The sequence below is a fragment of the Monosiga brevicollis genome, genomic scaffold, assembly GCF_000002865.3.
Source record: "Monosiga brevicollis MX1 MONBRscaffold_28 genomic scaffold, whole genome shotgun sequence".
NCBI classification, from domain to species: Eukaryota; class Choanoflagellata; order Craspedida; family Salpingoecidae; genus Monosiga; species Monosiga brevicollis.
In genome coordinates, this window is record NW_001865065.1 from 436,813 (window position 1) to 460,898 (window position 24,086).

Consider the following 24,086-nt stretch of genomic DNA (forward strand, 5'->3'; position numbering starts at 1 on the left):
CTTGTATCCCTTGCCTCTCTCTCTCTCTCTCTCTCCGTCCCCCTCTCCCTCTCTCTCCCTTTTTTTTTTTTTTTTTTTTTGCTTCACTCCCACCCTTCCTTCCCGTCTCTTTGTGCTCTTGACCAGGTACCAGTGACGCCGGCCGAGCCGATAAGCGCGCGCACACCAGCGCCGTGCGGCCGTTTTGAGCCGACCAGAGACCTCGCTGCCCGCCTGGAAGCCATCTCAATAGAACGAGACCAGTGCCATGTGGGCCTTTGCCCGTCAGCTGCTGGCGGACATTGAGGCGGCAGCCTATTCAACCGACGAGCGCCAATTGCACCGGCTCAAGGCCGCCTTTGAGGATGCCGTGCCGGAATTCTACTATCTTCAGTCCCCCAAGGTGCACAGCTTGCGCCGCATCCCAGCACCGCATCGCAGCACCTCATCATCCCAGCAGCCTTTCATGGCCTTTTGGTCGTTTTGACCTTACCCTTTTGCTCGCCCACAACTCGCCATCATGTGTAGGACAAGGACCGCGATGGTGGTGCCAGTGAGACCCTGGTCTTCCACACCCTGCCCAACAGTAGCGATCAGCAAGCCGTAGACCAGGCACGCACCAAACCCCTGGCCATCTTCAAGGCCCGGGTGGAGGGCGCCGCCACAACCACCATCCTCACCGACCAGCAGGTGGCCAATGCCCACACCCTGAGTGGAATCCTCGGTATCAGCCAAGTCACTGCGGCCGCTTTGCTTGTCGAGGCCGAAGACATTACCAACCATCCCCTCGTCTTTCGCGAAGCCTCCCTGCTCACCCGGGGTGCCTTTCTCTTCTACGAAGCTGAACGCATGCTCTTCAGCATCCTCTGCATCCTCCTCGAGGCTGTGACCAAGCAGTCCTTCAGCCCCAACTTTAACACTTTGGCCCTTGAGCTCCTCGAAAGCCTTCAGGAACTCCCAGCCATCGTTCTCACAGCAGTCCTGGCCCTTCACCGTAGTGACTTTGAGGCCCGTGCCGATGCAGCTCAACTCCTGGCCCACGACCGCAGTGCCGCTCGCCTTCTTCAGGAAGTCAAGGATTGCTGGCTTGAAGCCTGCGACGCCCTTTTGCTTTTTGTCACCGCGGCTCGAGTCGTCGCCCAACGTCAACCAAGTGACTCCAACGTAGACACCATCACCACTCAGGAATGCCTCATCCTCCTCAAAACCCTCCAGCAAACCCTCGGTGATGGCCCCGCAGGGTCCGCGCTCGCACCAACCAACACGCACGCCAGCCATACTACGGCCGCCCTGGACGGAACCCGCGTTTTCGTAGCCCCAACAGCTGTCATCTGTCTCCTGCACGTCTTCCTTCGCCGCCGTCTCCACGCCGTTGCCGCTCTCCGCACCGGTGACCGGACCAGCGACTACAACGACCCGTTGGCCAATGACCTTGACTTTGCCCGCGCCCTGGACGACACCACTGCCTGGAACAACAACCCCACCTGGCGCCTCCTCATGCAGCTGGCATTTGGTCTCTGCCGGACTGCCCTCGACAAGCCGGAGGACGTCTGGGAGGGCGTTCAGCAACAGGCCACCACCCTTATCGACCACCGTAGTGATGAATCCGTCTTTGAGTGCCTGCACCAGCTGGCCAACGCACCCCAGTGTGGGGCCGAGGACAAGTCGAGCGCCATTAGTATCGACACCCTCCTTGCCTTTTGCGACTGGCTCATTGAAGATGGTGGCCTTCTTCGCATGCTCATGTACAATTACACCGAGGCCGTGGCTAGCGGATCAGACGTCACCCACGACGACTTTGTTTGGCTCCTCAAGACCATTGCCACCGTGGCCCAGCGCGCTGATGCAGACATGATGGCGGAACGAGTCTCCGTGTGGGATGGCTTCTTGCGCATGGTTGGCGACCAACTCGATGCCACCACCTACATCGTCTATCTTGAGGTCCTGGCCGCCTTTGCCAAGCCTGGCCCCGCGAGCCAGTACGTCTTCACCCTCCTCATGGACAATGGTCGTGAAGGCTTCCGCCAAGCCCCCGTCTCGTGGCGCTCCCTCTTTGCCGCCATCGCCTCAGCCACCAGCATGTCACACGAATCTGGTCAAGCTGTTGACATTCTCACGCAACAAATGCTCGAGGCCTTTTTGCACCTCCTCGCCACTGTCTGCGAGGATCCAGAATGCGCCCGCGGCATTGTTAGCCGAGACGACTGGCACGCCATCGACACCCTCTTCACTTTCTTCTGCTCCCACTTGGAGACCACGCTCAAGGGCAAATTGCTGGCTGCTTTGGCCGCCATCTGCGCCGCTCATCCCCCGGCGGCCCGCGTCGTTTGGCACCTCATCTGTGCGAGCCACGTTTTGGTGGGTGACTCCACAAACATGGGCAATATCCAAATTCGGGACCTCGGTGTCGTGCATGACCTTCGAAAGCGCGAAGCAGAAGCCAAGACTTACCCCGAGACCTTCAACTTTGTGCGCCTCCTCAAAGCCGTCCTCCCCCACGTGGTTGATGAACCTCAGAGTCGCCACAGCCTCCGCGTCGCCATCAACTACCTCATTTCCGAGGTCTTCTTGGCAGCCCTTCGTAGCCTACAATTCATCAGCGAAACGGAGCGCTGGGAACTTTTGGCCGATGCTCTCACCACTCTGCGCGAGCTCCTGTCGCGCTATCAGCCCACTGAGGGCGACTTTGGCGGTGCGATTCCGGCAGGAGCCACCCCTGCGGAAGCCTTCACGAACGTAGCCGGTTCTGGATTGGACATGACTGCGGACGATGAAGGGGAAGTACAACGTTTTGACGACCACCGCCACGTCCAAGGCCCGCGTTACGTCGGCTTTCTGGTTCTGGCCAGCCTTTTGCAAGACCCCACCGGCAACGTGCTCGTTGGTCTGGGCAACATTTTGGCGCGCTCGGCCCCACATGAATGGGTGGACAAGCCAGTACAGCTCCAGGAGGCCGTCATCAACTGTGTTACCCTCACGGTTCAGATTCTCGAGGTGGCTGCAGGCTTCAGCGCTGCCCTCAATGACATGCACGTCAAGGTTCGTTCCACCCCAGCCCATCAAGACTTTGACTCACCTTTGGCTGCTTCACCACTAGCCTCTGACCTACTCGCGCTTGTACCCTTCTTCCAACATAGACGCACCAACGCGTAGACTCCTTCCTTATGAACCAATCACGAGGCGACGACGTGCTCTCGCCCCTCGTTGTTCATCTCATCATGCTTCTCGATGCCGAGCACTCGGCCGAACTGGCACTCGATGTACGGTCTTGGCCCCATCGCCTGAGTGCCGTGTTTTTTTTTGTTTTGCTTTTTTTGTTTTTTTGTTTTTTGTTTTTTTTTCTGCTTTTTTTTTTTTGTTTTTTTTTTCCCCGGATTCATTTGGTTATGCTGATTACTCACCTCTTCTTGTGTTTGTGTCCCGCGCGGTGCGTGCTCTGCAGGCCATCAAGTTGGTGTATCGAATTGCCGGCACATCGCACAACAATGTATCTCTGCGCTCAATCTTCAACGCTGCCCCTGCGCTGGAACGCCAGAAAATGCTCTTCGCCTTCCAGTATCGCCTCATGGCCATCGGCCCCGAGCTAGTGTCGGACCAACAAGACGTCTATGTGGACGTGCTTGACGAGGAACACTACTCGTGCGATAATGCTGTGGCCTCCAGCGTGGTACAGCTCCTTCGCTACAGCCTCAGCGAAGACGGGCTTTGGGAGATCACGCCCCTCCTGCTTATGATTGGTGTCGCCGCTCGCATCACCAAGCCTCGGGACGTGATGCAGGTGCAGCTGCTGCCCAGCCAAGCTGCCGACGCACAGTCCTGTCTGCACGTTCTCATTGACCTCATCACCAACAAGAGCGCCGCCAACCGCCTCCCCCTGTACCAGCTTCACCCGCTTTTCGCAGAGAATTGCTTTGCTTTGCTCTACGCTCTGCAGTCCCATCCGGTGGTCGGCCCAATGGTTGTCCGCTTTACGCGCGAGTCGTCCCTGGCCCGAGATCTGCTCGAACAGCTCAAGGGTTTACTCGAACTGAGTACCTTTAGTACGGAGCTGGACCGCCGCAGCGCGGCTTGGACCAGCACCATGGGGTGGATCCTCAAATCCATCGCCCTCGAACTCTACGTGGCTGCGAAGGAGCCCTCCGAGGAGCAGCGCTGGTTGTATAAGGAGCTGTTTGGCCTTCCGCAGCAGTCGGCCGTTTTCTCCGACACATTTGTGGGTGATGCTGCCGCCCAGCCCGTGAGCCTGATGCGCCGCGTGCTCAACGCCATTGACTTTCGTCTCGAGACAGTGGGCCAGCTGAATCTCTCGCATCTGCCCCTTGGCATTGCCAATCAAGCTTTTCAGGCCTGTACCAAGACCCAAGTGACTTTGGGCGACGAGCCCATTCCATACTGCTTTGTGCGTGAGATGCATGAGCAGCTGCTGGGAATGTTGGAGCGCGGGGGCTATGACCTGGGCCTGCGCGAGGCCTATGTGGATGACATCACGGCCGCAGTCAACGTGGCGCTCCAGACCAATCTCATTGCCGAGCGACGTGGCGCGCGGCTCCATCTGCTCAAGGGCTGGGAACGCGTGCTCACCATCATGTTCAGCAAAACCGCCCCGCTGGTGACGGGAGACGACCAAATCGCCGAGCTTGGCGAACAACTCATGTACTTGCTCACCCACCTGCCAGTTGACCTGCAGATGACGCAGCAGTTGGACCCGGCGCTCATGTCTGTTCTGTCCAACAATATTGTGACCCTGACAGCCAACCTGCAGGGGAGCCTCCAGCGTATGAGTGGCATTGAGGAAGCACAGAGCAGTGCTCTGAGTGTTGTTCGTAACCTGCAAGAACCCCTCCTGGCCAGCCTTGTTCAGGGTGTCCTGACCGCAGGATGTGGCCCACGGATGCGCCAGAACCATTACTGTAGCCTTCACTTTTACATTACGATTGCACGCACGGCTGAATCATCTCTGCCTTCGGACTGGATTGCGGGACCCAGTGAACGCTTCATGGACATGGTCTGCCGCGATGCTTGCGATGGAACTGGCGTGACCTGTATCCTGGCCCTTCTCGCCCTTTCAGAGCTGGTGGCTTTGGACGATAAGGGCAACTGGCTGGCATTCATGGCTCGGCGCGGCTTTTTGGACCAGTACGTTCATGAAGCACAGGCTGCTGAAGAACAGCTTCAAGCGCTCGCGTTCCAGTCTAGCTCCAACTTTAACCCGTTTTATAAGCATCAGGCGCGTTATGCCCTTTTTCTCAATTGCGCCCGCTCCTCAAGCGGTGCCAAGGCCTTGCTCGAGTCACCTCTGCTCTTGCAGCTTGAGCATAGCAAGCTCTTGCGTGCCCACAACGTGTCCGATGATGGGTCCGTCGGCAGCAGTGGCGCGAGCTGGAGCAATGTCGATCCTCGCAGCATTGTATTGCCCATGCTTCGCGTCCTCGATCAAATGACCATGCATGCGGCTGGCACGGACATTCACCTGGGCATGGCTCGCGTCTTCCGAGCCAACTTTACCGCCTACTTTAGGCCGGTCCTGAAGGTACGCACCGATTGCTCGTGGATCATCGGGACGGAGCAGTTGTGGTCATGTCATCGAATGGTCGCCGCTCCTTTTGTGTCGTCTGCTCTTTGTCTCTCCTGTGATCCCTTTTCATGGTTCCTCATTTGGTCGCAGGGTTGGAGTGCCCTCAAGACGCCGAATGCGCTGGACGAGCTCATGTTGGTTACCTCCTTGGTGCGCAAACTGATTGCACGCGCTGCCAAGCTCGATCCGGAGTGCTTCGATCAGGAAGAGTATGTTTCTTGAATTCTCATTGACAGCTCGCGCAAAAGTGCATGCTTGGGCCCTACGGTACCCTGATGCACCTTCTTCCCTCCGCTGTTGGCCATCCGTTTTGGATGTTTTGATTTTTCGTTTTCGTTTTCTTTTTTTTACAAACTCGCAGGGTGCAGCGCTTGATCATTCCACTTTTGGCCTATCTCATGCGTGCCGAGTACGTGACTTGCATCATTGAGCTCTTCGCACTTGTGCACATGTCCTTGAGATGTGTTGAAAAAAAAAAGAGAAAGAAAGAAAGAACAATGGTATTTCATTTTGATTGTTGTCCCCTCCGACCTCTGTTCTCACTTTGTTGCTCTTGAATTATTGCTCTTATGATAACTCAGCTGGAAAGCAGCCATTCATTACAACTCCAGAGAAGCGTTTGAGCAGAACGAGATTATGGTGCTGGTCCAGAATACTTTGTTCAACATTCTCTGCTTCCTGCGCCAGTCACTTGATCGTGACGTAGAAGGTGAGTGCGTCTTTTGGCTCACCAATGCCGTGGCACAACAAGCGTAGCGCCCACCTATGGACGCCTGACGAACTCACTGCTGCTCCCGCAGTGGGCAAGCGTGTCCACGTGGCCTTGGCAGCCCGGGTCTTTATCAAACCCTCCTTTGTGGAAGACGTGGCTGACGAAATCACGTGTGGATCGGCTTTGAGCCTGCTCAAGCAGCTTTTGGCCACCCAGCAGGTAGGATCCTGCAGCAGTTGATGCTGGCGCATACGTGCGTGCCTGTGTACGTGTGTGTGTGCCGTCTTGCAGCCTGCTCAACACACCTTGCGAGGATAGGATGCGAAGAAGGAGCAGCTCAATGCTCGCTCCAGCGAAGGCTCCATCTCCATGCTGGGTCCAGACCGGTTACGCCGGGTATGTGGATCAGTCAACGTACCGCTTGCAGGCACTGGTCGAGGTACTTTGTGTTCACCATCACGCTACCTACCTTGGTGTTCCGTTTCCGCAGATTGGTGTGGCTGAGGACGATGCCAAAAACGAGCAAGTGGTGGCCCGAGCCCTTGAGTTGATGGTGAGGCTTTCTTCTTGGACATTCCTCTATTGTCTCTGTCTCTGTCTCTGTCTCTGTCTCTGTCTCTGTCTCTGTCTCTCTGTCTCTGTCTCTGTCTCTGTCTCTGGTCTCTGTCTCTGTCTCTGTCTCTGTCTCTGTCTCTGTCTGTGTCTCTGTCTGTGTGTCTGTGTGTCTGTGTGTCTGTGTGTCTGTGTGTCTGTGTGTCTGTGTGTCTGTGTGTCTGTGTGTCTGTGTGTCTGTGTGTGTGGGGGCGGGTGTACCTTTTTCTCTTTCTTTTTACTTTCCCCTTTCTTCGAGCTCACGTCTCTTGTACTTGCAGGCGGACACCAGCGAGCAGATTGTCCGCATCACCCAGTCCTCGACCGAATGCCTTCTATACATGCTATGGCGTCACCTCGACTTTTATCTGAACAGTCAGCGTGCCCATCAAGTAGGTCTAGCGTTTAACTTTGCAGCTTGAACGGCCAAGATACGGTCTTTGCTTTCTCTCGGTCTGGGTCGGATTGCTTTTTCTCGCCCTCACTTTCCTACCTTGTCACGCAGACTTCCACGTTCCAACCTCAGCGAAAAATTCGAACGCTGGAAGGTAAAGATTGCCGCCTGCTAACACCACTCTGCTATTTGTTGCTGCTATTTGTTGCGCCTGTTTGTCGTGCAATGTGGGCACGCTCTACGCTCACTTCAGCTCTGCTCCAATGGCTCATTTATTAGCTGGGATTGTGGGGGCACCTCTTCATCACAATTCTGATATGAGCGATATGCGTGAGGACCCTTCGCTCTCAGCACCGGTATGTTTTTTTTTACCCCTGAGTTTCTCAAAGACCCCCGGACCGATGCATCGCCTTACTATGATGCCCAAATCTTATTGATTCCTTGTGTTTGGGGCCCTAAGCATGCTTTGACCACCGAAGAACTCAAAGTCTTCCAGGACGAGGTACAGAAGGTGTCGGCTTTGCGGTCCAATGCCGATAGCTTGCTGTCCAAGCTCGTTGCACGAGAAAAGGTGTGTCTCCTGGCAGTTGGCTGCCTGTCTTTCTGGAGTCTCGTATTGAGCCGCCGCTGACGTCAAATCGTGGCCGTTGGATAGGAATTATTGGTCGAACAAAAGTTTCAGCATGGCGTTGCTTTGACCCTGATCAAGCCCATTGAGCGACGCATTCGCTCTCTGGTGGATGGTTTGAATGCCTAAGAGTCGACCGCATGGCAGATACAATGAAGACTCTCTTCTGATGGTCAGGCGATGGAGTAGTTGTTGTGGCACCCTGATTGGAAGCACGATGTGAATTGACATAAGGATGATGACACTTGTGTCAACTGATTGATTATCACTTCTCTTGCCACATCATGGTTGTGTGCGTGCTCCGCGGCACCTCAAGAGGCGCGTGTAAAATTGCAGTGACAAAGCAAGCTATGCACGCGGGAGGCCATTGACAAAAGCGACTGGCCACCAGCTCATGGTTGGCAAAATTTGTTCGAGGTCGGCGAGACTGCAGGCTTTGGTGGCCCGGTTGTTCACAAAGTATTCGTTGCCCTCGACAGACCATCTCACGTGGTGGTGAGTGAGCTTGCCACGGTGAACAATGCTGAGCACCATGTCCTTCTTGTATGGGCGAAATAAAAATGTGCCATCCCGCATGTTTGACTTGAATTTTTCTGGCGCGCGCGTGTGGCAAAGCAACGAGGTCGGGATGAGCAAGACGGGTTCAGATGCACCCTCCGGAATCAAACGTTGCCCTCTGTACCAATCTCTCGAAGAAAAGCAGAAACTCACCTAGGGCTTGCTCACGATCCAGTTGGTGAAAAAAAGGGTAATCTGAGGCATTTGCAGACGTGGCAGATTCAGTCTCCGCTTTGTTGCTGGAGGAGGCGGCCTGTAAAGGCTCGTAGTGTGGCTGATCTGACGTGAGCACCGGTTGCTCATAGCGCGGATCATCCACTGGCTCGTACATACTGTCGTCTGTGGCTGCCACAACGGTCGGATCTTTGGAGTCGGTGACGGTGGAGACTGGCGATACCGGGGCACCGTAAACGTTGGTCACAGCCCTGTTATCCTGTGCGTCAGTTGCGTCTGCGCTGCCGTAGACTGGCTCTGTTTGAGGCGGCGGCAAAGCCTCCCCATAAGTGACGTCTTCTGCCTCAACGTTCACGTCCTCGTAAGCAGGCATGGAAGAACGGACAGATGTGGTGTCATTGCCGTAAACTGGCTCTGTTTCGCGCGGTAAAGCCTCCCCATAGGTATTATCCGCTGTCAAACTCATTTCTTCGTAAGCAGCAGAAGGCGAAGGGACTGACTCGGCATTGCCATACACTAGATCTACGGAAACACCATCGTCAATCTCCTCGGCAGCGGCAGAGGATGTTTGCGTTGCTGTCACTGCCAGGCTAGCATCAGGCTGACCCTGACCCGGCGTATTGACGTATGTGTGCTCCGCTGGCTTAGCTGTAACGCTGTGCAAGTTCATGTAGGTGTGATCGCTCTCGTGGATGTTGGCCTGAATGACACCGGCCGACCTAGGCGTCGATGCCTCCGCTGTGCGCGGGGTCAAAGCTGGTGGAGCAACAATGTTCTGCGTCATTGCCGAAGTTTTACCAAACAATGGCTTGGCCGGTTGTGGAGAAGCTCCAGCCGATGGCTAAAGTTCAGTGATCGAGACCTGGGTGAGTATACACGCCAAGTTGCTGTCAGAAGCAAAAAGCATTCTTGATAGTTGTACCTGATTGTACAGCTGTTGGCCCGGGATGGCAGTTGTTGGAGGCAAGGGAGAAAAAAAAGCCGCGTCGATATACGGTTCAAAGGATGAATAGTCAGTGAGCCCGGCACGATACCAAAGTTGCATTCCAGCAACGCCTGATTGGACCTGCTCAGATAGTCTTACCCTACGACCCAACTTGGGTGTCCCCTGGGCCAGGCTATCTTTGAAATACGCGTCGTTGCTCTCCGCACGTTTGGCCAGCTGTTCCAATTCCGTGGCCACATCGGTCGTTCCCACGCTCCGTCGGAAGTTGGGCTTTAACAAGGCTTGTGCCCTAACAGTATGATAACCCGGTCGAGGCAGACCAGAGTTAAGAGAGAACACCTGATCATGATATCTCAACGTTTGTTAGTGTGCTCGGAAAGGGTCGAGCAGAGGCGAGCGCAGAAGAACTTGCGTGAGCGTTGCAGGCTCGGGTCGAGGACGCGAATTGATTTTGGGTTGCGACCGACCAGCAGCGAAAAGGCGGGCCACAGACTGGAGGCAAACCAGGTGCACAGGCACGCCGGGCAAGCGAGTGAGAGAACCATTTGACAGGTGCAAAAATTAATCAAGAAAATAGGGGCGTCGAACGCAATAGGCTCGCATACACAACTTTCGGCAAATTATGATCTTTGCCATACCGCAGGTACAGCGTTTTGCTCCACGATGACCACCGAAGCCAGGCTTTGCAAGGACTGGTTTTGCTGTTGCATCCATTGCAGGGCTTTCAGAACGAGGCGACTACTAGCCACCTCGGGCAGCGCCTGGTTGCCACGCCATAGCACGATGGCATTGTCCGCAACTATTCGAGGCGTAGTTTGCATTGTGAATCAGTGGGACGGCATCATGCCCCGCAGAAGGAAATGGATCTCGAATACCCACAGGCAAGCACGATGTGACCAGGGCCCAGCACTGTAGACGTGAACGGCAGGACAGCACCCTGCTCTTGCACAAAGTTCAAGGCCTCGATGGACGCTGGTAAACGGCACGTCCACAACTCGCTTGGAGGGATTGCGGGTGCAACGGCCTCAGACACTTGATCCTCAGACTCGCCAAGCGCCGTAAAAAACGAAGTGGCAAGCTCCAGACCTACCGCCAGTCTCGCTGTTCGTGAGACAGTATGGACTCGCCGTTTACGGACGAGATGACGGTCGAGATGACGGTCGAGCCCGTCACAGGATATGAATGTCAGCACATCACAGCCTACTCACCTGCGGTGATGTACTCGAGTGCCCCGCGGGTGCGGCGATGGTGTGCCAAGAGCTTGCAAAGCCGCTCGGCCTGTCATTTGCGGCATGCAATCACTCGTTCGTGAGGCAAGTCAAATTCGCTAGAAAGTTTCTGGTCCCTCTTACCAAAAGTTTGTCTTTGTTCGGCACGTCGCGCCCTTGCCACGCCCAAAGGCGATCCCCAACGTTGAGAATGAAGATGCCATTCTGGTGCATTTGAGCTGCTTGCGCGGGAATCTCACGGCCCACAGGTGGGCTGTTCTTGGACCCATTGCGCTGGATATGTACGGCGACCAAGCAGGGGGTCGCCTTGTCGCTGGTGGAGGGCCCCGTAGTACCCGGATCAAGACCATTCAACACAAGCAGCTGCCCAAACAAGCTCACAAAGTGGGGCGACTCGGTGCCTTGAATCTCGAAATGCAGTGCCGGTGTTTCACCAGTGTGCTCACACCAGGCGATGAGGTCACTCCAGAAGATGCCTGACGCAAGAAGATTGGGCATGTTTCACAACGAGCGCCTGAGAGAATGCTGAGGGACAAGAACAAAAGGGGAGAGACCAGAACCTCCATGCAATCTCATTGAGATGCGTCCAGCTCCGTATCGCACGACCAAGGTGGCGTGCCCGTTTGGAGTTTGCAGAGCACAATCGGGGGTCACCTGGTTGAGGCAGCACGTACCGGCATACTGCATATCCTCCAGTTCGGCATCGGCTCCAAACCATATAGCTACGCGAGGCACGCGACTCTTGACGTGCACGAGGTAGACGCCGCGGGAGTAGAAGATGCCAGCGCTCACTGGTGCTTGCAACTGCAGGGCATGGTGACGGACTTGCCACACAGTGATAGTCGCACCCGCCTTGGCTCCAGCGTCGAACTGTGGCGTCAAGGGATGAGCATGAATGTCCAACCACGGATCGCGTCAAGGATTGAATACATGGTCAACGTGCACGGGCATGAGCAGCTTACAAAAGCAAACCGCGGCGCGGCCTTCCGAACAGCCTCGAGGCTCTGGCTTGGTGGCTCGAAAAACGCCGGCAGGGCCTGGGACAAGCGCCCTGCCATAGCAACGGTTCTTGTAGCTTCCGAAGCTCCACGAACCGAGCAGCAATCAAGCCATAAAGCACGCGCCCCAGCCCCTGCAGCCGTGCGCGAATGACCGCCTCTGCCCGGATCCAGTCAATGTACACTTGATTCGTTTTCCGTATTTAGGTCTGATCGCTGTCGTCCGTGTGACCGCCGACGCCCCCTGCACTAACTGCTGTTTCGCACCTCTGTCTCTCTGTCTCTGTGTCTGTCTCTCTGTCTCTCTGTCTCTCTGTCTCTGTCTCTCTCTGTGTCTGTCTCTCTCTCTGTGTCTCTCTCTCTCTCTCTCTCTCTCTCTCTCTCTCTCTCTCTCTCTCTCTCTCTCTCTCTCTCTCTCTCTCTCTCTCTCTCTCTCTCTCTCTCTCTCTCTCTCTCTCTCTCTCTCTCTCTCTCTCTCTCTCTCTCTCTCTCAGAGTGAAGTGAAAATGCCACGACTCGCTGTTGTCAGATATTATTAGATAAGAGGGGGTATGTCATTTTGAATTGGCCACTGGTGTTGCCCGTGCGTGAAGCTCGACTCTGCTGCCATTGGCCCGTGTGCTGTGCGAATTTGCGAATCGGCTGGCACCGCTGGTGTTTGGAGCTTAACCTCCTGGCTCCGTGGGGGTCTGGTGGCTGGAGGCGGGGTGTTTTGAGTGAGGCGGAAAATATGGGGCATAGGAGGGAGCGGCGGTGCTGTGGAGCTCGGTGTTCGCTCACTTTGTGAATGTTGCCTGCTTCTTGCTCGGCGCATCGACAGGACCTGCCAAGGCGCAGAACAAGAACCGTTGTCATGAGTCAAACCCAAACAGAGGAGCGTGTGGATGCCACCGTCGAAACCAAGGGAGTGGAGCACCATGATCAGGAGCATCAGAACCTCAGCTTGGCCCTGCGCGCCATGGCTGGTGAGTGAAACTGTGCCCACCATTTGACAAGGCTCGTCCAGCTTATCGGGACATGTGCCTGCAATCGTTGACGCAATCCCTCCATGCCGTGCACCGACTGCTTCTTGTGTTTTTTTTTTTTTTTTTTCAACCAACGCCGCAGGTCCAGTCATGACCAATCTCTCTGTCGGTGGCGTCTCGGGCTATGTGAGTGTCCTGATCCATTCCGCTGTACACCCAGGGCAGGAGGCCTCGCACATGCTTCCTCACCTCAACCTCAACGCGTGCGGGCCGTAGTGCGCTGGCATGGCTGTAAAAAAGGTCAGCAAGGCTGCTGCCAGTGCTGTAGGCGTGGCCTTTTTGACCCTGCAGCTTTTAGGTACGCGTATATACCCGGTGCTGGTGCTGGGCTGGCTCGTGTTCTGCCCCACCACCATCTCATGTCAAACGCCCACTCGTTGCGTGCCCTCCCCTGAAGCCTACAATGGCTTTATCACAGTGCATTGGTAGGTTACTACGTGCCTGTACTTCTTTCGCCTCGCCGCCATCCATCTTCACCCATTGTCTTGGTATGCTGCCTGGCAATACTGACCATGGTGCCAACCTTACCTAATGTGCAGGGACAGGATTGAGGCGAAGATCAAGTCGATCTTTGACAAGGACGGTGATGGCAAGATTGACCCCGAGTTTTGGCAGCAGCAGGTGGGGCTCAGCATCGCTCAACACCAGATAGCAAAATGAGCTTATTGCAGACAGCTGGCTGTCCTGTTGCATCATCTCACTCCCTTGGCTCCATTGACGTAGCTGGAGAAGGTCATGACATATCAGCTCCCTGCCTCATTCACGGGCTTTGGCATCGGATTTGGTCTGGGCCTGCGGTATGATTGCCCACTTGTCCACTCATCTTATGGATACATGGATGAATTTAAACACTCGCACCTAAATCCCGCACTCACTGGCACTATAACCGTCCAATGTTGCTGCGTGGACGCCCATAGCTACTCGTGATCATGGATTGGAGACTCGGCCCCCGGCCCCTCGGCAGGACCGGCATTTGGCTCGGTGCTTGCGGGCCGCTGTGCCTCTTGTGTTGCAGGCACCTCCTCGACTGCTTCGGTTTCGGAAGGACGCTGGCGCAATGTGCCCGTGACAAAAGCCGTGTTGCGAAGCGGTTGTAGCTGAATCACCACCTGCTCAATCCGGCATAACCCCCAGCATCACCAGATCAGATGGATGTACAAAGGCAGTTTGTGCGTGCACGTCTGCTTGGGGCTCATAGGCGTGTTTGAATGTTCTCGTGTTTTGTGACAGAACGAGTGTGTTTGTGTGCGTAGCGTTGTCCCCACACAGAAATCAATCCCAAGTACTTTGGGCGTCAAACAACACACCTTGATGCCATCTTGTCGGAGTGCACTGCGTCGATGGTAGGCCCGCTGCACTTTGCTGCTGTCGGCAGCGCTGGCCAAGACCATCATCCACGCATGCAGTTGACCCCCACTCAATCCGGAGCGCACCAGCTGGCGAAAGCGGGCCCGCTATTATTACCAAGCCCAAGCAACATGATGGGTGAAGACGTGAAGCGGCAAGGCGTTTTGAAGGGGGCGCTCAACCAGCTTGGCATGCATCATACCCGTGGTTGGGGCTCGTTCTCAGCCTGTTGGTTCAGTGTTTGAACCAAGCTGCACAAGGCGGTCTCAGCGTTGCGAACTTCCGTTGTCTCACACAAGCCCGGCTCCCTGCCGGATGATCAAATTTGACAGACGAGCGGGCAAGGTGTTAAGGTCAAATCAGGAAATCAGGGAATGAAGGTGACGAGCACACACAACAGCATGAGCGCCTGGGAGAGGGATCTGAAACACACCCCTCCAGCTCCAGCTCGTCAAGGCGCAATAGCTCGCTCACTGCCTCGCACACTAGCCACACATCTTGCTCACTCTTGGTCAAGCTGGGCGTCAATGGCAAGGCCGTAAACTGCAGCCCGTGTAGAAGTAGAACCTCAAGGCAGTCGGCCAGGCTAATGATTGTCAGCAGAGTCGATTCGGTAATCCGATGGTACCGCGGACGATGGTGAGCACGTGCGGGAGCCACGCTGGAGTACACGACACTTGGAGCATGACAACTCAACGCACCGATCAGCAGCTTCATTGAGATCGGCTCGTGTGGGCTTGCGGCCCTCAACGAGCAGTTCCTGCATTGTTTCACCTAGCTTGTGCAAAATGGCATCGGCTGACTTGATCAGCCGGTCGTCGCGTTGTGCCGCTATATTGTGCGCAGCACAAAGTGAGTTACTACCCAGGCAGGCCAGTCAAATCGATGATATGGTGCCGCATGTGCCACGACTTACAACGGCTGAACCAGTTCCAAGCTGACGCCTAAGAGGCACAGACAAAGTAGGAAAGTGGGCCAAGCATCAATGAGGATGAAAACGTTGCCCCAGCTCGCCTAGAGTTCCAGGCTCGATCTAGTCTCAGGAAGAACTTGGAACTTTCCATTCTAACTTACCCGTTTGGTGGCGGGCGTGTCCTGTTCGGCGCGTCGGGCCAAAAGCCGGCGCTTATAATCATCGAAGTGCACGCGCAACTGCTGGCGCGCATCGTCCACCAGCTGTTGCAAATCCTCTTCGATGAACTGAAAGGCATAGCTGTCCAACGCCGCAGAAGATTTGACACCAAGAAAATAAGCGGTTGGCTGGGAACAAAGGGGGCCTCCGACAGAGGCCCCAAAAATTGGCTGCACAGTCGGTACTGACCTGAGTTTGATGATTTCGTCGGGCGAGTGGGCCATATTGGGGGCTTCTGAAATGGCGTTGAGAACGGCAGCCGTATCTTCGGCCTGAGTCAGGCGCGATTCAGCCAACGTCAACAGCGCAAGGCTTATCTGCAAGCGTGTGTGTGTGTGGCGCAGACAGTGAGACCTGGACACAACAATGGCGAGGCAGTGCATCCAACGATGCTCTTATTCTTCCATGGTGCGTGAAATGCATCCAACCTTGAACAGACTGAGACGACCATCAAAGACGTAGCAGTCCCAAATGCGGAGCGTAAAATGCGTGGGGGCAACTCCGGCAAAGATGGTAATAAACCAATTCAGGGTAATGAGGGACAGCTCAATACTGTATTCCTCCAGAATGTCATGTACCCTGGGTAAATGCAATCGCACAAGTTCCCTGTTCCAAACAAACGATAAAAAAACTGGTCCATGAGACAAAAAGAACCTGAAATGCCTGTCAAAGTCTCAGTAGCCAACACGGCTCTGAGTTAACCTACCGAAGAACCTGTTGATCCGCCATGGCGCCTAGCAACGTGGAGCCATAGTAGTCATCACTGACGTGCTCGCGGAGCAAGGCCTGTATAAACCAAAAGGCCTCTTCTTCCTCCATGATTAATGTGGCCCAGCCGACAAGCATGCCCAGCCCTTGACAATAGCCGATGTCTGGACGGTACCAGGCCGTGGCCGTCAAAATCCGCCGCAGGCTGCATTGGTGGTGTCGCGAATTGGGGTGAGAAGCGAACGAGAGAGGGTTCATCAGTTGTGAGGGACAAGAAATAAAATTTTGGGCTTGAGGTGGATAAGCGAGTACTGACCGGGCCACGGCCTCGGACTCGAGCGATTGGAAAAGAATATTATCAGGGAAGGTGCGCAAAAGATCTTTGCGCATCTGGTGAGGTCCCCGAACGAGATGAAGTGAGAAAAGGATGTCCCCCATGGCTACAATGCAGACATGGACAATGCTAGATGCATGTCAGAAAGCGAGCCATTGGAGAGGATGGGACAAGCACCTGGACGAGCGACTCGGTCGTCTCGAGCTCAAATCCTCCACAGGCCACAAGCTCGTCGTAGCGCAGAGGACATTCCTGCCGCAGAAGAGGGGCACGCGTGGCACGCAGCCACACTTGTCGCCGCAAATCGTGGGGACAGCCGCCCAGCAAGGCTTGCTACAGAACAAAAGCGAAAAGACGCTACCCGTGAGTAGCAGCTCCACGATTGTGCGGGCGCTCCAAACAAGGGGAGAGGAACCAGGATACGAAGAAGAACAAGCCTGTGAAGACGCACCCAGACGTTGTCCATTTTGGGCAGGAACCAGAGCGGAGACAGCCAAGCGTTCCATTCTGGATCGGCAATACGGTCATCGGGGCCGATTTGCACAATAAAGACATCCTCGCGGGCCTTGGCATTGTAGTCTTCAAGGAGGTCCAACCATTGTGGCCGGGTGTTGTGACGCTCCTGGATGAGATTGGTGGGTTTGGACGTGTACTGCCGTGCCGCATCATCTGGGGAGCGCCCGACGGAAGCGTGTTCTTCCTCTGGGACTTTGCCTGTTGGTTGTGCAGGCTCAACAGATGGGCTGTCGTGCACGTCAGTAAAGGCATCATCCTCGCCACTCCCCGTGATACTGGCATCGACCTGGATGGGAGCACCGGTCGCATCGGCGCTGCAATCAAATCCCAGTGCATCAATGGTCGGGCCTGGCTCGAAGCGTACGCGCTGCCGAGCAAAGGGCTTGCGTGCACTGGGCTGGAGCACGAGGAGCTTGACATGATCGGCACCGTGTGAGCGCAACAGGGATTGAACGGCAGCGACGTTGACATGGATGATGTGATGGCCGTTGATGGCAAGGCACTGGTCTCCTGATCGAGCACCAGCGACCTGGGCAGCTCCCAGATTTTCCACAGTGGCAATGCTGACTGGGCGTGTATCTTGCAGGGTCATGTGAAAGCTGTGGTTGCCCTTGCGCAGGCAAAGCAGCCGCGGGTTGGCGCGATGTTCGTTGTTTTCGGGCAGTGCTTCGCATTCGCGGGCCAAGGGGCGACCCTGCTCGACCACGCTGGCCAACACACCAGACAAGGGCTCACCCAGCAAAAGGCTGTGTGCGCGTGCCGGGCCGCCCACCATGTTGGCCACGCGCACACACACACGCACGCACGCACTCTCTCTCGTCTGCGCGGCGCGCTGCCGATGAGCGATATGGAGGAGCGCTCTCACACACACACACACACACACACACACACACACACACACACACAGGAGAGTTCTTTGTAACTTTCAAGACTGCGGACAGTGAGAGGGGTTCACATTGGAGATGACAGCTCCACCTCTGTAAAATGAAGTTTTGGCTCGGGTGTATCAAGCACTGTTGTTGGTTTTGACTCATAATCTGCTTGTTCTTCTTCATCTTCTCTCCTTAGTTTAACCTTGTATAGAGTTGACTTTCTCATAAAGTCTTCATTATCTCCCTCGCTGTCTTCATCATCTCAATCTTTGACGGAACAGCAAGCGGCCGATGTTACCAAGTGTAAGCCATTTACTGACAGCTGGTTCCCCAGTTCAGGTTTGTAACAAAAGAACTCAAAGCAACAAAAGAATCAACACAACTCGCTCTCTCTCTCTCTCTCTCTCTCTCTCTCTCTCTCTCTCTCTCTCTCTCTCTCTCTCTCTCTCTCTCTCTCTCTCTTTCTCTCTGTGTAAGTGAGGTGGCGCTGGCTCGGCCGGCCAGGAAACGGCAGCGTCCGTTTGGCCAGTGCCTGTGTGTGAATGAAAGCATTCGAAAATAAACAGAAAGAGGGCTCGCACGGTTGTCACATGGCTGTTTTTGCTGGTGTGAGGTGGTCACTGCCGCCCAGGGTGGGAATGAGCGCGGCGTGACGTGCTCGCTGCACTTGTGTGTGAGCCAGTGACCTCACGCGCGGGCGCTTTTGCTGAACTGACCCTGGACATCCCACTGGCTGTTCCTGGTGTCATGACATGAGTAGAACAACATTAGTAGCTCAGTGCACCAGTGCCTCAGTTCCGACGCTCCCTTTTTGTCCAGCAAAATGGCCCAGGAACTTGTGGCCCCGAGCCTTCCCGGCTTCACCTTTGACAATGTTGAGCGGTGCGTCCGGCAATGGCGCGGCGGCAGCCTTTGAAAACCCAGCCTCGCTTTGCCTCGCCGTATTCGAAACCACATGGCTTGCCCTCACTTGAATCTCCCCGTGCAGCAACCAGCACCTTGGCGCTGCCGGCTACGCCTTGCCCAAGTTTACCAAGACCGGTACCACTATTTGCGGTGTCATCTACAAGGTCAGTTGATCAAGAATGTGCCGTCCCAACGTTCTTGCCCACCGACGCATGTGGCTCCTTTTTGTTACTGCAGCGCGGTACCCTGGCTTCAATCAAAAAGGGCTGGCTTAAGCACAGCGCCAAGGGCCAAGAGGGCTTGCGTGGCCGTTGTCTCATGTATTATGGCGGCATGATCTGTCCGTGTCTATCTGCTTGGCTACCATCAGGATGGCGTTGTTCTTGGCGCTGATACCCGCGCCACGGCGGTACGTGAGGCATACATACCCAGGGTTTGCTGGGACCGTGATTGCCTGGGTGCACAATCCCAACACCGTTGACTCACGCTCGGCGCTGTCATGGCACCGTCTTTCCCGCAGGGCTCCATTGTTGCTGACAAGAACTGCTCCAAGATTCACTACATCGCTCCCAACATCTAGTGCGTGTGCATTGATCTGACCACTTGCGCTGTGGTGCCCTTGGTGCTGGGCGCTGAGCTACCTTGCCCCGATCAAGAGGCTCACTCACCAGCCGCTCATTCGCATCTCATAGTTGCTGTGGCGCCGGTACGGCTGCCGACACGGAGAGCGTCACCAACGTGGTGGCCTCGCAGCTCGAGCTGCACCGTCTTCAGACTGACCGCGAGGTGCGATGCCGTCGCGCGAAGCCTCCCCCCTGTCCCGCCCTTTTTTTGTCAAGACTTGAACCTCTCACTACCTTGCGGATTGCTTCTTTAGTCACGAACCATCACGGCGCTGCGCGTCCTGAAGCAGCACCTTTTCAGGTCAGAACCGCGCAGCCTCGATTTTTTTTATCGTTGCGGTATCAATCCTATCTGACCAAATTGTCATAATTTGATTTGACTCGGGGAACGCACAGGTATCAAGGCCACGTGTCGGCAGCCCTGGTGCTGGGTGGCGTTGACATCAACGGCCCAGTGCTGTACAGCATCCATCCCCACGGCAGTACAGACAAACTTCCCTACGTCACGATGGGTGCGTCTGGCCCCGTGCCTGACGCCACATGTGCATCTTATCGTCGTTCAAAACGCTTATCTCCGCGCGCATGTCGCACAACCACGCTAACACGGTTTCTTTTTTGATAGGCTCTGGTTCCCTTGCCGCCATGGGTGTCTTTGAGGCCGGTTTCCGCAAGGACATGAGCGTAAGTGGGAGTAGCAGAGTGAAGGAAGCGAGCCCAAAAGCGTCTGCATAAATCTTTGACTTTGTTGCCCACCACCCCTGCCCCTCGGGCCAACCTGCTGTTAGGAGGAGGAGGCGAAGAAGCTTGTGCGCGATGCCATTGCTGCGGGTATCTTTAATGATCTGGTATGTGTGGCACGCCATATTCATATGCATTGGCAATTGCGAGGCTTTGATATTCGATGAGCGTGCGTTGTTCCTGATTGTGGCATCTCCAACGCGTTGCTCCTGTGGCCGCACGGTACAGGGCTCGGGCAGCAACGTCGACTTGTGTGTGATCAAGAAGGGTGAGGTGGACTACATTCGGCCCCACGAGATTGCCAACGTCAAGGGTGAGCGCCTGAACGAGTACAAATACCCCAAGGGCTCGACGGCCGTCCTCACAGAGCTGATCAAGCCCGTGGTGGTGGATGAAGTGGTCCACCCCGTGACTGCCTCTGCGGTGGCCGGCATGGAAACGGCTTCTGATTTGTAACATGTTTCTATCCGTGGGGCTCTGGCCCTTTTTGTACGTACATCCGAAAGGATGCCTGTGTCATCTGTGACCCTTTGTGTGTTCCCCTTTCTGCCTTTGTGCAATTTTGTCTTGCCGCCGTTTCACGGCCCCCAGCCCCGTACAAACGTTGACCTTTGATTGTCCAACTGCCCCAGCCATGCGCATGTCATTGATGCGACCCTCCACTTGATGTTGTTTGTCTTTTCTCCTCACCTGCTCGACGAGCCGACCCTGTGTCATCGTTACACGCAATTCACATGGCATCAACACCATCATGCTGCAACTTTCGACGTGAACGAGCATTCACTCACTCTTCGCACACACACCCCAATAAGAAAAAAAAAAAAAAAAAAGATGAAAGAAAGAAAGATGACATGTGTGTGTGTGTGTGTGTGTGTCAACAAATGAGAGGACACCCCGCCCCCTCTTGGTTTCCGTCTGCCGGACACATGTTTGAGCTGCGCATTTGGCTCGCCGATGCTCCCCGCCCCCCCAAAAAAGGGTTGGGCACCCCGTGTAGCCGTTTGCCGCCGTTGCTTTTCACTGCCCCTCTTCTGCATCAAGCGTGCTGAGCCACGTGAAGTTTCTTCATTCCATGGATCGCAGGGTTATGAGCCGGTTGTGAGCTAGAAGCTCAACAATTCATGCACGCGTGCCTGGCTGCTGGGCCGCAGCGAGTCGGCGTTGAGAGCGAGCCCGGCCACATAGAGGCAGCATGAATCGCTCTGGGCGGGTGGGACCCTTACCGCCACTGCAGCTCTCGCCCAGGCGTCAGTCGCGCATGCTTACTTTGGAAGAGACTACAAATGCCTCTCCCGGTGCCTCATCCGTGTTTTGGGCAGAGTCTGCGCCTCAAAGCCCCTTGCGAGACACCATCACCCCCAGCCACGTGAACCTGATCAAGAGCCCCACAACCGCAACACGCCACAGTCGCCTCGGCCTTTTCAACTCGAGCCACACAACCATTGTAACCCAGCTCTCCTACCGCGATGACCAGAGCGAACATGCTTCCCTAGACCTTGCTGATGCCAGCAGTCCACACGTGTCAAAGCGGGGTGGCACCTACCTTCAGGGTCTCTTGCAGTACGTGGTGCCCCATCAAGGTCGGCTGGACCCCGAATTCTCGCCCTTTGGCCATATGTACACTCTCTATGTGCCAGACTCAGCCGACCAGCTATACTTTGACGCCGGTGCATACAACGGTCGCGTTTTGATCAATGGCGAGCCCCCACAGCAACCCGTTACCGTCGCGCACGCCACCACCGCTCAGGTGGTGGTCCTCGAAGTTTTTTCCCAACCACCAACTACCGTTCGTACAGCCCCAGATCTGGTCACCCCAGATGCTGACCTTGGTGGGCCGACGACCGAGACAGAAGGGACGGAGCCGGATGCGCTTATGCAAGTGCGCGTGAGCTACTCCCTGCACATAGTCCGAGTTCCCGCCAATGACTCGCGCCTGGCGCCGCCCATCAAATCCCGGGCCCAATTTCTGGAAGAGGCCGTGCAGCAACCACCCAACGATGAAGCCATGATGGTTGTGCGTGCCCGTACAAGCGAGTTCCCCGATGATTTGACCCTGGTACCCGGAACTTTGCTCGATGCTGAGGTTGTGACCGAGGACTGGGCCTTTGGCACCACCCGTAGCGTGCGTCCGGAGAGCGGTTGGTTTCCACTTGCCTGCGTTGAACCCATGACACAACATGCGCCCCGCTTGCAAGCCTCTTGTCGGCTGGGCTTGGCCTGGGAAAACTGGCCCACGCAGCTGCCGTCAATGCCTGCCCGTGGGCAGCAGCGCCGTGAAAGCCACCCCTCGCAACGGGAGCATGCCAACCCCGACATGCCAGATCGCGATGGGATGAGCGACGATGACGATTACAGCGATTCGGGCTGGTTGGGCTCGATATATTGCGGTGGAGGTGTCCCCTACATGACCGTGCTCCTTTGTGTCACCAACCTGGCTCTGTGGCTTGCGTCCCTTGGCTCGGATGAGGGCACTGCGACCCTGCAAGAGAATCCTTTAATAGGAGCTTCGATGAAAACCCTGCGCGATTACGGCGCCTGTGACCCGCACAGCTTGCGAGAGGGACAGTTGCAGTTGCTGGTGAGCCCGGTGCTGGTGAGCCGAGGCGTCATTGCTCTGATTCACGACATCATCTGCCTTGCCCTCATGGGTGTCCCTTTTGAGCACGCGCACGGCGCCTGGGCCATGGTGGTGCTGGCTGTATGTGCCACCAGCTGCGGTACAGCCGTGGCAGCGGTGGCCACGGCCCCGTGGATTACAACGGGTCCTGCCGCTCTAGTGGCTGGTCTCATGGCGACCAATGTCGGCGTGGTTGTGGCAGACGAAGTTCAGGGGGCTCGCCGGCGGCTCGTGCTGTGGACGTGCAGCATGGTTTTGGTTACATCCGTCATCCTGGCCCTCTTTCCGGGTGCCTCCTGGTGGTATCTGGTACGTCCCAGCATTCCGCCTGTGATAATTGACATATACAACTTTTATGTTGTTGTTTTTTTGTTTTTTTTGCTTACCCGCTCTGGCTTTTTTGTTGCATGTAGCTGGGCGGCTTTTTTGGTGGTGCCGCGGCAGGCCTTTACTTTCACTGTCGCAGCGAAGACACGCTCAGCGCCAAGCTGGCTGTAGTGGATCCGTCGCGGCGTGCTTTTCAGACCCGTCGAGCGCGCTATGCGCTGCTGTTTCTCCTTGTCACCTTTGTGGTGACGCTTGGTATGTTGTTTTGTGCAGTTCTCGCGGCACGTCCGACAAACGACCTTAGCTCATCTCATGGTGTCCATGGTGTGTGGGTACATTTGCAGTGCTGGTGGTCGTGTCGCTGACTGCGATTACAGTAGACGATTCATGTCAAGCGTGCAGGCATGCCACTTGTATTGATGCATATGATTGGTGTCGCCTCGATCGGTAGCGACAAGCAAGTGACGCTTTGGGGCGCCCGGAACCAAGCACCGCGGAGTCTCGGCGCGTGTAACAAAAGTTGGCGTATCGAATACGACCTTTTGCGCATTGAGCAGCATGCTGCGCGTGCTGCCGAAGCGGCTTGTAGCCGCGGGGGGTGATGTGTGCCAAGACTTGCTGCGCAAGTCGAGTTGTCGAGTGAATAGACTAGTAAATCTAGAGCTAAATCATCCAAGCACACTAAAAATTTATTATGAAGCACAACATTTTACTAGATTTTATGCTTTTTTCGCCCCTTTGCAGAGAGTAGGAGGAAAAAGCAAGCCGTTTTGCCGTGCCCATGCCACCGGTTGACATGTATAGATCTTGCCACAAGGCCGCCGACCTTGAATTGACATGTAAATCAAAACCATGTTGGTGTCGGAGTCGACGAGTAAAAGGGAGAGCACAAATTCAAAGAAAAAAAAGGGAAGATTATTCATGAGGAGCTACAGGTTCGGCATTCATACAATAAACGTCGAAACAGGAGCCTCTGAAACAGCCCTTAGCCTGAGAAGAGCTCAAGCCCACATCAGCTCGGAGCTCGATATCACAGCCCCCGCCAAGTCCACCCAGTCGCTCGATCCTCACCTCCATAACGTCCAATACACCATAACAACAGCCCCATACGTTTTCGTGTGTGTGTGTGTGTGTGTGTGTGTGTGTGTGTGTCAAAA

The 24,086-nt window shown here is 55.5% G+C and overlaps 6 protein-coding genes across 6 annotated transcripts; 4 read left to right on the forward strand and 2 right to left on the reverse strand.

Moving 5' to 3' along the window:
• Positions 1-247: 247 nt before the first annotated feature.
• MONBRDRAFT_34009 (uncharacterized protein) lies at positions 248-8,121 on the forward strand (the record flags this gene model as incomplete). The annotated part of the gene is made up of 15 exons (XM_001749122.1): positions 248-382; positions 508-3,018; positions 3,117-3,239; positions 3,422-5,509; positions 5,645-5,763; positions 5,916-5,963; positions 6,136-6,263; positions 6,355-6,485; positions 6,585-6,662; positions 6,757-6,819; positions 7,139-7,249; positions 7,363-7,405; positions 7,531-7,607; positions 7,712-7,822; positions 7,907-8,121. 15 exons carry the CDS (start codon positions 248-250, stop codon positions 8,006-8,008), a joined length of 5,868 nt encoding a protein of 1,955 aa, XP_001749174.1. The 3' UTR covers positions 8,009-8,121.
• Positions 8,122-8,126: 5 nt separating this feature from the next.
• On the reverse strand, positions 8,127-9,452 carry MONBRDRAFT_38610 (uncharacterized protein). The gene is made up of 2 exons (XM_001749200.1): positions 8,591-9,452; positions 8,127-8,472 (listed from the first exon to the last, which is right to left on the reverse strand). Exons 1-2 carry the CDS (start codon positions 9,393-9,395, stop codon positions 8,228-8,230), a joined length of 1,050 nt encoding a protein of 349 aa, XP_001749252.1. The 5' UTR covers positions 9,396-9,452; the 3' UTR covers positions 8,127-8,227.
• Positions 9,453-11,599: 2,147 nt separating this feature from the next.
• MONBRDRAFT_28749 (uncharacterized protein) lies at positions 11,600-13,906 on the forward strand (the record flags this gene model as incomplete). The annotated part of the gene is made up of 8 exons (XM_001749123.1): positions 11,600-11,725; positions 11,862-12,284; positions 12,605-12,749; positions 12,892-12,959; positions 13,026-13,234; positions 13,349-13,430; positions 13,533-13,606; positions 13,825-13,906. 8 exons carry the CDS (start codon positions 11,600-11,602, stop codon positions 13,904-13,906), a joined length of 1,209 nt encoding a protein of 402 aa, XP_001749175.1.
• A 446-nt stretch (positions 13,907-14,352) lies between these two features.
• On the reverse strand, positions 14,353-17,098 carry MONBRDRAFT_28750 (uncharacterized protein; the record flags this gene model as incomplete). Its single annotated transcript, XM_001749201.1, has 12 exons — positions 14,353-14,464; positions 14,590-14,742; positions 14,858-14,987; positions 15,073-15,100; positions 15,231-15,369; positions 15,478-15,560; positions 15,717-15,894; positions 15,995-16,201; positions 16,313-16,386; positions 16,508-16,663; positions 16,782-16,909; positions 16,978-17,098. The coding sequence occupies 12 exons, from the start codon at positions 17,096-17,098 to the stop codon at positions 14,353-14,355; spliced, it is 1,509 nt and encodes a 502-aa protein (XP_001749253.1).
• A 1,443-nt stretch (positions 17,099-18,541) lies between these two features.
• MONBRDRAFT_11380 (uncharacterized protein) lies at positions 18,542-20,441 on the forward strand (the record flags this gene model as incomplete). The annotated part of the gene is given in 10 exon segments (XM_001749124.1): positions 18,542-18,600; positions 18,707-18,788; positions 18,995-19,037; position 19,057; positions 19,205-19,209; positions 19,317-19,410; positions 19,644-19,759; positions 19,870-19,928; positions 20,033-20,092; positions 20,214-20,441. The coding sequence occupies 10 exon segments, from the start codon at positions 18,542-18,544 to the stop codon at positions 20,439-20,441; spliced, it is 747 nt and encodes a 248-aa protein (XP_001749176.1).
• A 736-nt stretch (positions 20,442-21,177) lies between these two features.
• On the forward strand, positions 21,178-23,765 carry MONBRDRAFT_11381 (uncharacterized protein; the record flags this gene model as incomplete). Its single annotated transcript, XM_001749125.1, has 3 exons — positions 21,178-22,911; positions 23,016-23,184; positions 23,674-23,765. The coding sequence occupies 3 exons, from the start codon at positions 21,178-21,180 to the stop codon at positions 23,763-23,765; spliced, it is 1,995 nt and encodes a 664-aa protein (XP_001749177.1).
• Positions 23,766-24,086: the final 321 nt, after the last annotated feature.